Below are 13,213 nucleotides of genomic sequence, written 5' to 3' on the forward strand. Positions count from 1 at the left end.
ATATCAATTTGTTCAGACAAAATAGCTTTGTATGTTTAAACTTCCAGCCATCAATGTTGCATTTTCTCAAATTTCAATCCTCAAAATAGGCACCCGTATGGTAATGTTGGTTTGTCCTCTTCAACACACATACCTGATGTTACTTATTTTTCTCTTCATAAAATAAATAAAAACCTTATTCAGTTTTTAGGTAGGTAGTTTTTATTTTTATATAGAGAAAAATAAGTAACGTCAAGCGCTGCTCCCCAGATGTACCGAGGTCAGTAGCCAATTAAGATATTTTGAAATCAACTTTAATGAAATAAATTACATGGAGTTCACAAATAAATGTTTGGTTTAATAAGGAAGGTTTGAAACTATTTTCTGGCAACACATAAAAAAATATCCTCTCTTCCGAACAAATGTATAAACACTGAATCTAGAGATGGCCAATAACCAAACTTTTCATATAAAGTTACATAAAATAACTCACACAAAATCATTAATTTATTTATTCGTTTAATGAAAATATCATTGATAAATTACATATCACTTGATCATTTCTCTTTGTTTTTCAAATTAATCAATTTTCTAAATTAAAAGTTTCATTTTCAAAAATAAAAAAACAAATCTTTGACCAAAATGTATGCACAAAGTTCCTTGTACAAATAAAATCCATGTATAAGCAGTCCATTAAGTACACTTGTAAATCAAGTTTGTTTTCAGTGATTTGTTTATGCACAATAATTTGACACATGTACATGTTATATTCTGCATACAGGAATCATTTTAGTAAAGTCAATATGATAAAATATATCTAAACACAGTTAATTTGTTGTCACATAATGTTATACACATTATAATTTTATGCACACACACACATATATATGTTGTGGTATATAAACAGAGTTTTCTGACATATTATAATAAAGATGAACACTTTATCTATATGTAATATAAGTACACAGTTTGTTTACATAGTCTACACGTAACAGTTTATCTACCCACATTGATTTTATAGATAATTATACACAGTTTGTTTACATGTTATATTGTATTTTCTTCACTTTACGTGTGTAACACTCAGTCACAAAGAGGTTGTCTCTGGTGTCCACACATAAACCCCATGGACCGAGTAAATGACGTTTGTCAATGTAGCGGAGGAACTGTCCGTCCTGATCCAGGATGTGGATACACTGGGTGTTATAGTCTGCTGTCAGGATGCGACCCTGGCTGTCCGTTGTGATGCCGTATGGAGAGAATGGTCTCCTGGTAGTAAAGGGAGGACCAGTGTAGGTAAACCGGAGGTTCCCGGCCTGATTGACCACCACTACTGCACGGGCTTTATAGTCTGACACACAGATATCTAGGTTCCTGTTCTCACTGATGTATTTAATGGTACCAGATAAATAGAGAGGTTGTCCTTTGTCATCGTACTGAATACTTTGTTTCTCTGTGGAGCCAGAGTAACACACAACTTTTGATTGTTTATCATCATCACTGTCCATGACAACCAGGAGGTCACCAGAGGAGGTACTACAGACACCGAGAGGTCTCCACCCCCGTAGTCTGATCACTGTCTGTATCTGTGTATTCTTCACTATGTTCACAGTTCTATCATCGTAATCAGTATAAACTAGATCCCCACGCCTTGTCACTGCTATGTCCCATGGCCAGTTCCCTGACTTGGTTTTGACTGACTTCACTAGTTCCCCACGGAGGTTGTACAGTCTCATGATACTGTCATTATAACCATGCGTCCACATCTCCTCATCACTCAGACAGGACACACAGCGTAATCGTTTATACTCGGTGTCTATCTGTGTGATGATTCGTGGTACATCAATGAGCGGTCTGTCCGCGGGAGAGGACTCAGCACCGGGAGATTCCATGGTGTAGCCATGTTCTTCTGTTTTGATAGATGACGCTGACAGAGAACCAAACTGTTGATAAAGCTGTTCTTTGTTGATCTTCTGAGGGGTAAAACTTGGTAAGGACACTGTGAGTTTAGGAGGCAATCTTCTGAATTCATCATTCCTGGATTTGTAGGCAGAGACACGGCTGACATCATTGGAGTCCAGTAAAGTCTTTAGTTCAGCAATGGTCTGTGTGATTTCAGAAATGGTGTGTTTGATTTCATCTTCCTGTTTGTCTAAGACAGCCAGGTGTTTGGTGTCCGTTTCCTCCACGTTAGATTTCATGTTTCTGATAATGGTGTTTATTTCTCTGTGCAAGTCTTCTCCATGTTTGTCGATTTCTGTTGTTAATTTCTGAGAGTTTTCATTCAGAGCAGATTTCTGGACTTTGTTAATGGATGCAATCTCTTGGTATTTGGGAAAAATGGATTTCTCTAGTTCTTGTAAATCTTTTTGAATTATTTCTTTCTTGCTGTCAATATTATTTACTATTTCAATAAATATATGACCACGGTGTTCTTTAGAGGAAGCACATGTTGTACATATAGGAATGTCACATTGTTCACAGTAAAGTACACTTATGTTTGAGGAATGTTTTGGACATTTAGGAGTAGATCCTCTCTTTTCAAATGGCAGCACTTTGTGTTCTTTGGATAGATCAGAGAGATGTTCCCCCACACAGGCTTTACACAGATGTATGTGACAAATGTCACAGTACATAGGGGGGCCCGGGGTCTCACAGAGACGACACCGTAACACATCCTGGGCCCAATTACGAGAGGGATCCATGCTCAGATTCTTTGATCTATGATCTGAAAAAAAAGATAATAAATTAAATGTCTCATCATGGGATCTAAGTGGCATGCAAGATGAATACTTTAGTTAAGGCTTAACAGTCACCCGAGTCCAATCAAATTCTGTGAAACATTCTCAGAATCGCAACAAAATAATTTCATATCCATAACAAAGAAAAATGAACTGATAACTTTTGGCAAATATATTGTTCAAAAGCAGGATTCATTTGAGAAATAAATACAAAGTTGACTTAAAAACTTCATTGAGAATCAGATATGACAAAAATTTGACACACACATTATCAAATAATGTTAATAAGTCCACAATGATTTTCAGTATATTTGATCATGTGCAAACCAACGTCAAGTAAAACTCGACAACATTGTCAGGGCAATGACAAACAAATAATGCCAACAGGCCTTAATACCCGAGTACCATAGCTCTTAGATGGACCCGTCAGGGAGTCCCATGTTTGTATTTCAAGTCTAAAACTGAATCCGAGGCTCCTCTGACCGTTACACTTACTGTAATTCTTTGCTGCTTGCAAAAATCAATTCATTGAAAAAAAAGGGGGACCAAGAAAATTCTCGGATTATTTATACCCTAGCTTCAGGGTCACATTTTTTAATAATAATCACAGTTTCATATGTAATGCACACAACATGCTTAAGTTTATAGCCAGAACATACAATGAACGAGAAGACAGAGTTAAAACTGTACCGGTAAACTTGTTAATGGAAAACACATGTCCATAGGTTACCCCACAGACTCAAATTACCGTTACTTAAAATACATGTTCATTAAATGGCCTATTTGTCACCCCACCCCCAAATAAAATGCTTCAACCCAGGCCACATGTGCAGTGAATTTGACAATTTAAGAAGAGGACATTTAGTATTTAGCATTTAGTAGTCGAGGTTGACAATGGTTTTCAGGGGGTGTCAATATATAAATAGTGCCTGTTACAGAGGGTAACAGTTGAAATTGACACCCGGAAAAAACCATTGTCAACCGACGCTTCGCGTCGGTTGACAATGGTTTTCTCCGGGTGTCAATTTCAACTGTTATCCTCCCAAACAGGCACTATTTATTTTGTTATACTGAATGTCTTAATTTTAAGAAAATTTTACTGCTTTTATAGAGGAATAACGTGAATTCTACATCGAACCGTACGCGCATAATTTTCATGCATGTAACAATTTTTAATGTTAACCATTGCTAAGTGAGTTGCTAACGCTGAGGGTAATAGAAAGGATTATGAACTGCGTCTTAACCAATCAGATTTCAGTATTTAACATGAAAGTATAACAATTGAAATTGACACCCCGAGAAAACCAATGGTTTTCAAGGGGTATCAATTTCAACTGTTTAATACCCTCCCTTACAGGCACTATTTATTTTATTATCAAGATTTTTAAAATATTTTCTCTTTGTATTCTAGCTGAAGGTCTGTAGCTCCTGGTCTGAAAATTCATGTATTTCGATGGACAACTTTGGAGTTGCAAATCTATGTTTGTTAAAAAGTTGTAATTTACGGCACACAAAAAATTACCCTAAGTTTTGGACGATTAACCTTATTTTTCAGACAAAGTCTGAGAAAACAATAGTACCATTAAACTCTCCAGACAATTTACTACTGATATCGTCACTTTATTTGCCTCAGACTTTCTCTTGAACACCGTAACTGACCTCAGAAAATGAAGTATATTAAATTCACCTGCAGATCGAGAGTCGCCATTACATGTAAACAAACTGCACCATTTCACTTAATGGGGCTGGTGATGGTGTTTAAAAGAAAATCAGAGGCAAATAAAGTGACAATATCTATTGTAAAATGTCCAAGGAGTTTTTTGGAATGAAATATTTGAAATAAAATTAATTAACCAGTTCAAAACCACATGTACAATTTTTTGTGTGTGTCATGAATTGCAACTTGTTAACATGAATGCAACTGTAGCTCCAAGGTAATTCACTGTCCATGTTAGATTCAAAACTTTGATTACTATTTCTATGCCAAGTTGAATGACAGTAAAAAAGAAAGAAAAATATGATATTTTAATTTACTTTCATCTTAATTGATTTAATGAACATTTAATTAAATTTACTTTTGACAAGTCAAACACCAGAAAAGACTCCTTCCTGAATAGTTATCTCCCTTTTAAAAGGGTGTGGCCCTTCATATCAAAAAACTTGAATCCTCTTAACCTAAAATGCTTTGTGCCATGTTTGGTTAAAATCAAGACAACCCACTGATTCTGGAGAGAAACTAGAAAACTGACCAGTCAGGAAGGGCCCCGCTATGACAATTAATATAGAGAAGTGAAAAAAACTTTGAATTCCAGCCTCTTGATATTAACAATGATGAAAAATAAATGCCCGGCATAAGATGTAAAGAACTGCAATATATATAAGGTGGTAAAAAAAAAATGAAAATTATAAGTAACATCTGTATTTTTAAAATTTCAAGATAATTCCTGAATGTCCAAAAACTCTAAATAGTAACCTTGTATCTGCATAAAACAGGGATAACCTCATGTCTTATAAAAAAACTAAATTAAATGTGTATTTAAAAAAGATTTAAACAGGTGTTTTATAAAATATGCAAGCCTTCAGTGAATGCAAATACATTGTATCACCCAGGGTTGAATTCAACTTCAAAACAAACATCAGTTGCAGACAAAGGTGTTCATTAATCTTCATATGGCAGATAGAGATAAGCCTCTAAATTTTCTGCAGCAGGCAAGATAAATAATCCCAGGGGATTAATTGTTCTGCTCTCTCATCCTTTTCTTCTAAATTTACAATAAGATTTTTTTTTCAAAAATGACAGAATGGGGTTATTATCTGATTACCTGTTAAAATTAACAGCATAAAGGCAGAAAAAAAAATAAAATTAATAATTGAAAAATAAAATAGTGAAAAAGGATATCTTAATATATATCTTGATTTTAGAATTCAATAAAATTATCATAAATCATTGTGTACGGTATTTTAACCAAAATAAAGTATGAATATTATATATTTTAAATCCATATTTCAAAGAATGTACACAATACTACACATCATTCAAAATTGACCTTAACTTCAAAACAAAGTTCATTTGCAGACACAGGCAGTGCAGTAATTAATCTCAATGTGACAGATAAAGATATAGCTTAGGATTTTCTTCCTGTGGAAGGTTAATTAATCCCAAAGGAGCCTTCCAAGTATATAATAGTAACATTCTCAGCAGTTATCTCTCTTTGCCCATTATTATTATGCATAGCTAAGGAATCTACCCCTCCACCCCAGCTCCAAACCAGAAGACATAGAGAACCAAACTTAGCATCAAAATATGTATTTCTGCCTACTGAACTACCATACCAAATTTGAACTTGATTGGGCAACCATGAAAAAAGTTATTAGAAAAAAACAGAAAATTTGTGGACGGAAGAGTGACAGACGGACAGACAGAAGGATGGACAGAGTGATTTCTATAGGGCACCCGCAAATCCTTGCGGGGCCCTTATAAAAAATGTAATATGTTTACAGACAGATGAATGCCAGAAAAAAAGTGATCAAAATAGCTCACTTGCGCTTACAGCTGAGGTGAGAAAAAAGTCTTGGAGTTGGGAGTCATGAATCTATATCATAATCTTCCTACAGATGTTTCACATTAAGAATGATGAAGATAATCCTTGTGGTTTCCAGAGATTAAAAGAACTGAAAGTGCTCAAATGCCAAATGGGCATGGTCAAGATAAGAGATAAATTTCTTTTACCATTTTTAATGGACATGTTGCTTCATCAAGCTAATGTTTAATGGTCAATCAAAATCTGAATGTCAGTTGTGAAGTTTCAATTGAGAAACGAAGCTTTCAGTTCTTTGCTATGTAAACAAACCTCATGCAATATTGATGTTTACATTTGGGTTTTTGGATAGACAGTATCACATTTAAAACATAATGATGATTGATAAACAGTAGAAGTTGTTTGCTGAAGTGCATAGTTAACAAGCAGATGGACAAAGTTCTTATTCATGGTAACTGAAGTTTTCCTACATTGCGACTGATGTATTAAACAAAAAGTTACAAAGAATTGTAAGGCCTGCACCTCACTTAAAGCTCGACAGCAGACATTAACAATTTTGGTTAGATGTTAGAAATACTATAATAAAGCAATATTAATAACAAAAAAGAAACAAAACATAGCTCAAATTGTGAATATGCCCCTTTCACATAAGGTACACCACACGACGACGAAAGAAAACTAAATAGCAAAAGATCACTTGAGTGACTCAGGTGACATAAAAATGGCAAAAAAGTACAGTGTTAAAATGCAGCAATACAAATCTTTGCTATATATTGTGTAAAATTATCAGTCTGTATTACCCTTTAAGTTTAAATCACCTGTCTCTTCATTCAGTCAGTCAATGGTGATTCAATCAAGGTGTGCAACCAGAAATTATGGACCAGGCTGGCCGAATAGTATGGTAGATGACACAGACCCTGTACATGTATAATGAAGATGATATACCCGGTATCTAATAATCTAGCATAGTTCTTGTCAAAATAAACAGAAAAAGATTGAGACTTTTTAAGGAATACATAGATTTATGTAACACAAGCAATGTATTTTTCAAGGTAACACCAGATCATATGTGGTATCATTGATCATCAGTAGTTAATCATTTGTCTGCAAAATGCAGAGAGAATTGACAGAAATTGCAGCAGCAGCAGCATTTTTGGAAGTTGATATTTGAACAATTCTCTTTGTGGTGGCAGAGGATTTTTTCTTTTGCTTGAAATTTTGTGAAAATTGCCCTTTTTCACATGTTCACAGGTCCAGCACCACCCAAATGCCATTAACTACCATATATATTCAGAGACATAAATAACAGAAATTGGCAACTGATCGAAATCTCGCTGTCCCTATTGTAAAGTATTCCCAGTTTAAATCAGTGTATCTTTCAATTATTCATTAATATCGAAATACATGTATAGCTAAAAGCTATTACCAAAACATCCAAAATATTATATTTTTATGAGTCTATCTCTTATAAACAAAATTAAAAGAGGAATTTAAGGAGGCAGTTGGCTACCCGTCGTCCAAGATTTCGCCGATGTTTTATAACTGGCCAATATATTTTATATATAATTATATTAATCTTATTTTTCAATTTTTTGTTTCAAAAATTTCTAAAACCTTTGCCTTTTTTTCATGAAAACAATATACTTTGGTTTAAGATCACATCTCAGTTTACTAAAAAGTAGTTCTCAAAGTAAGGTCGGACCCGTAACATTTTCAACAACAAAACACGCTCATGGCGGAGTTGCCAATCTCTGTTATTCATGTCTCTGATATATTGAAGATTTGTAGGTTAATGTCTACCCATGCACATATTCACCAATTTAAAGGTGGGGGGGGGGGGGGTTAAATCACCTTCCCTTTGAGTGACATTTCAAGTTCTGAACCTGAAAGTGAAAATGTTGGCCATATTTACGCATTTTTATAATCATCCTTATCTGGTAAAACAAAGCTATCAGTACCATCATATATCAATAAAATGGACATGAGCTCTTTTACTACAGACTGAATGCAATAAATAGTTAAGCAATTTAGTTATTCCCCTCAAATAACTAGCCTAACCTCAGGGTTCCCTCGTCTTTCAATATTACAGGGTGTTTTGCATTAAACTGTCCCCTGTCATGTACACATTCACACCAGTATTGATGTGGACCTGTGCAATCCATAACGTCAATTATTTATTTATTAAACTTAGATTTTTTAAAACATAAGATGTATTCAAACTTGTCCAATGTAGTTATCCCGTTATTCTTTATTTCTTAGATAATGAAGCAAATGTGCTACAAGGATATCTATGGGCAGCAACTAAGCCCATGGCCCGGTTAGGGGACAAGGATCATAAATAAAGCTACTCGGTAGAGTGCTAATAGATTAAGAAGATAGCAGTTATGGCATGTATACTATAGAATTCAACTGGAGATAAGTTAAATACACACATGTATAATATGAATTCTAATACAATGACGATTTCACCATTAAATAGGTATAATATAGAGATCTACAAACCTCTCCAACTCAACATGGCGGCATTCCACCTCGTTCTCTTCCTGGTCTGGTCGTGCCTGTTTAAAATCACGTGACTTGTTTAAAATTCAGCCTAGATGTCCTACATAAACACAATCTGAACTTTCCCCCTCTTTCAATTTTAACTGGGATGTCTTGGGGTGTATATTATTATATGATGATAATTGCATATAGCCAATTGGATAACAATAGTACAGTACTGCAGTAGGCCTACAATATATTTCCGTTTTACACAAAAACTACGGCCAGCCGCATCTGAGCACAGGAGTCGGCGATTTTATCAATTTGTTGTAAATAAATGAGAAACAGGCAAAATCCTACCAGTGAGCTTCGCGAGCTCGCTAAGCATTTACAACAAATTGATAAAATCGCCGAGTCCTGGCCCCGAGGTTATAAAACTTTTTTCGTACTCGTACTCATACTCCGTACTCCGAGTATGTGCTCCACTGAGTACGACTTTAAAAACCGAGGTTATAAAAGTTTTGGAGTACGTTCTCAGCTGAGTACTATTTGGAGCATGCTCCAAAAGCCGATCGATGAAATTTTACGTCTCTGAAGAAAGACATAGAACGGTAATTCATGTAAATAGTCCTGGCATATAGGCAAACTGTACATGTATTCAGATTAATTATTTATTAACAAAATGTAACACATTATTTACATGTACATATTACCTTCTCCATCTGCAAGCATGGAGATGTGTCTGCATCTATAACTTATGAATTTTGGAGCAACAGAGACGATAAATCCAGTGTAATTGGTAAAATTATCAACAAATTGTGTTTATGTCAAATCTCTCTCTCTCTCTCTCTCTCTCTCTCTCTCATGAGACTCAGATAGTGATTCATGCATGTGATGATTAAGTGTAATTATGTTGTAAGGAACGATATGAATATAAAAGAAAGAAGTAAGAATTTACACGGATATGAAGAGAGTATTTCAACATAGAATTTAGTTCGATATATCTTAAGTCTTCCTGGCTTTTATACGATTTTAATATTTTACATGCCAGGAAAAGGTCAGAAACGACGCCAATACAAAACTGGAAAGTCACTGCCCCCAAGTGGATATCTCTTAAGATATTTAGTGAGCAGTCCCTGTATTAGGGAAAACAGGGAAGAGTTTAATTCAAAAATAGAAACATATACTTGGGAAAATCACAAAAATACTGAGAAATCCGTTTATTTTCACACTCATATAGTATACACTAAGGAAATTATATGGGTATTCCAATTTAATTGCAACATACTTAGTACTATATTTGCCTTTTAAAATTCTTGTGAGAAAAAAACGTCTAATATCTTGAAGGGGTGGGGTGGGGGTGGGTGTTGGAATTGCATCAATGAACATATGCCAAAAGCCAAGGACACACTTAAAGTTTCTCATTTTAATATTTTTGGGAATGTGCACGAGAGTTTAAAAAAATTCACTAATTGAAATATTTTTGAAATTTCCAATTTGAGGACCACGTTAAACTGAAACAACGTGTTCAAGGAAACTGTGTACTAAAGTTGCTGTACCCCTTTTTGTTTTATTGATGGTTCAAGTTTTTCTCACTTAGTCAAGGCTTGAAAATGTGTGTTTAGAATTTATATATACATACTGTGTCATTTTTAATCTTAAGTAACGTCCATTGATATTTTTGAGCAAGCCTTTTCCTATTCATCTTTAAAATTCAAAATACATGTGTTAATTTTGATGCATTTGACATAGATATTTGGTTACTTTAGATAAAAAAGGAATAGCTATATGAATTATCTAAATAGTTACTTGCTAATAAAATTAAACAATTTAAGAGATGAATATTCCCACAGCTAAGCTATATAGAGAAAAACCTCTCACATGAAAATGCGAAGAAGCTATTTTAAGTAGTACATGTATTTTCAATCGATTGCATATAATAACAATAATCCCCTTCAAATCTCTCTCTCTCTCTCTCTCTCTCTCTCTCTCTCTCTCTCTCTCTCTCTCTCTTATAAATTCTAGCTTTTATCATGCGGGTTATGATTAATTTAAGTGTTATCTTTTTTTTTTAACATAAACAAGCTTTTAATTAACCTTAAATTACCCGAATTCTCAAGCAGAATATATACGTCGATCATACTTAATGTTTTTCCATAACTGTGTATTTAAGAATAAAATTTGATGTCATAACACCAAATTTTATTTGTAGAAAGATACTAATATAATACTTAAGACTATGGGGTCACCGGGACCCACCATACTTATATTCGAGCGTTTATAATCAAATGTTAAACCAAATAATGCATTTCACCTTACGTATACTTAGACATGTCTATGCTCTCTATGTTTTAATTCGAAATAAATAATAAAGATCGTAAGGTAGGTGATGTTCCATGGTAAAATTTCTTTTATATTTGGAAAATAAAAATCAACTGGTAGATGGTTCGGAATGGATACTCTACCTTCCTGCAGTAAAATTAAAAAGAAGTTGCGGCCTATATTAGACAAAGAACACATCTAGATCTCTGCAGCTACATGTAGTATGAATGGTCACCTAGGAAGCGAAATATGTATGTCATAATTTTAAAAATATTGCCAATACAAAACTTACAAATTCGAAATATTATCTTTATGTTTACATCTAACGCCCTTTAACCTGCGTTTTAATTACTTACTGCTGATTCTTGATTACTTTCTATATTTCCAAGTAAGATTGCTTTTTGTTAACTTTCAAAATAGGTTTTTATTATCGATATTTCGAGATCGGGGGGGGGGGGGGGGACGCCGGGTGCGACCTCCTTTACTCCGCCACTGATTTACTGCTTATTCTATAAAATGTTTCCCTTTCCAAGTTTTGTGGCATGCAACATAAATGATAATTGATTAATAAGTAAGTAATAGAAAGCGTTAGACTTTTATGCACCCCCCCCCCATCCTTTGTAATGTTTAGAACTAACCTACATTTTCACTATAATCAAAAAATGGACCCAGCAAGTACATCTGATTGAAATTGATTAATAACGATACATGTACATTGATTTCTTTGTTTTAAATGATGGGGTGTAAGGGTCGTATTTGACAAAAAAACAGAATTCTTAAAAAGTCGAGCTATTCAATGGTAGTATTTTGTACGTAGTTATACATGTATATGTACATTAATTAATGAAGCAAACTATCTAAAAGTTATTTTGATAATCTTGGTTGCAGTTCGCCCTAACTCTTAAATTCAGCTCCTTTATATCTAGATATGTCATTAATAAAATGGTAAAAACTTTCCATTTTAATTCATATACATGTAAATATGATTAAATTAGAGCGTATAATACAGCAATGTTACAATATGAACAATATTATATGTTTGCACTGCATTTTATTTAGATTAAATGTCTTGAGTACGACTTTGAGAAAGCTTCAAAGCTTACTCAGAAAATCGCATTTTTGTACTCAGCCGGAGTACGAGTAGGAGTATGAAAAAGTTTTATAACCTCGACATCTTGAGTAGGAGTACGATTTGGAGCACGGAGTACGATTTGGAGTACGAGATCGTACTCACTGAGAAAGTTTTATAACCTCGGGGCCTGTTATCAGAAACATAAATAACATAATATTAAATGTCTCTGGCCGAACTGTTCATATGCAAAATATTAATCTTTATAGAATTCAACTGGAGATAAGTTAAATACACACATGTATAATATTATTTCTAATACATTGACGATTTCACTATTAAATTATAATAGGTACATTATAGAGATCTACGAGTCTACAAACCTCTTCAACTCAACATGGCGGCATTCCACCTCGCTCTCTTCCTGGTCTGGTCGTGCCTGTTTAAAATCACGTGACTTGTTAAAAAAATCAGGTCATATATAAAGCCTACAACAATCTGAACTTTCCCCCTCTTTCAATTTAAACTGGGATGCCTTGGTACAATATTTCCGTTTTGCACAAAAACCTACGGCCAGCCGCCTACAGTACTTATTATTATACTGGCGTGCGACCAGTTCTCGCCGAGTACCATTTCTCGCCAGTACATTGTGACGTCATTTTATCAACACATAAAATTATAGACGAAAAATGACGTCACAATGTACTGGCGAGAAATGGTACTCGGCGAGAACTGGTCGCACGCCAGCAGTCGTCACAAACCAGTTTATCAGAAGTAAATTGCAAGATAAAGTCATTGTGAATAAAAGTTGGTTTAAAGTAACTGTAAATCAATTAATTACTGTTCATAACCCTGACATCAGTCCTAACTGGCAACTAATAGCTGGTTTACAGTTCAAACTGAGAATGGCTGCACAATAAATGTCAGTAAAGTTTAATCTGTCTTAACCAAATCACATCTCCTTTTTTTTAGCCATCAAATGTTTTACTATGGATTCTGTCCTTATCTTTTCCTCTCTGAGCCATTAAGAATTAAAATCGGTAAAATGACAAAGACTTTTTGATCTTTGGTAAATATAGAAA

At 34.3% G+C, this 13,213-nt stretch overlaps 2 protein-coding genes across 5 annotated transcripts in view; both read right to left on the reverse strand.

Moving 5' to 3' along the window:
- LOC128159449 (protein MON2 homolog) overlaps positions 1–13,213 on the reverse strand; it is a 556,747-nt gene that overhangs the window by 517,617 nt on the left and 25,917 nt on the right. The gene's annotated exons all lie outside the window — the stretch shown is intronic.
- Positions 478–12,575, reverse strand: LOC128159470 (tripartite motif-containing protein 3-like). Of its 4 annotated transcripts, none has more exons than XM_052822586.1 (3): positions 12,515–12,554; positions 7,078–7,176; positions 478–2,707 (listed from the first exon to the last, which is right to left on the reverse strand). In XM_052822586.1, the coding sequence occupies exon 3, from the start codon at positions 2,682–2,684 to the stop codon at positions 1,020–1,022; it is 1,665 nt and encodes a 554-aa protein (XP_052678546.1). In that variant the 5' UTR covers positions 2,685–2,707; positions 7,078–7,176; positions 12,515–12,554; the 3' UTR covers positions 478–1,019. The 4 variants fall into 4 exon arrangements, with proteins under 4 accessions (XP_052678546.1, XP_052678545.1, XP_052678547.1 ...); XM_052822585.1 differs by lacking the exon at positions 12,515–12,554 and adding an exon at positions 8,762–8,801; XM_052822587.1 differs by lacking the exon at positions 7,078–7,176 and having other exon boundaries at positions 12,515–12,575.

Source organism: Crassostrea angulata, chromosome 8 (assembly GCF_025612915.1).
Source record: "Crassostrea angulata isolate pt1a10 chromosome 8, ASM2561291v2, whole genome shotgun sequence".
Taxonomy (NCBI): domain Eukaryota; kingdom Metazoa; phylum Mollusca; class Bivalvia; order Ostreida; family Ostreidae; genus Magallana; species Magallana angulata.

Coding starts and splice junctions, on each gene's coding strand:
- LOC128159470 (XM_052822587.1), bottom strand. CDS start 2,684: ATGGATCCCTCTCGTAATTGGGCCCAGGATGTGTTACGGTGTCGTCTC.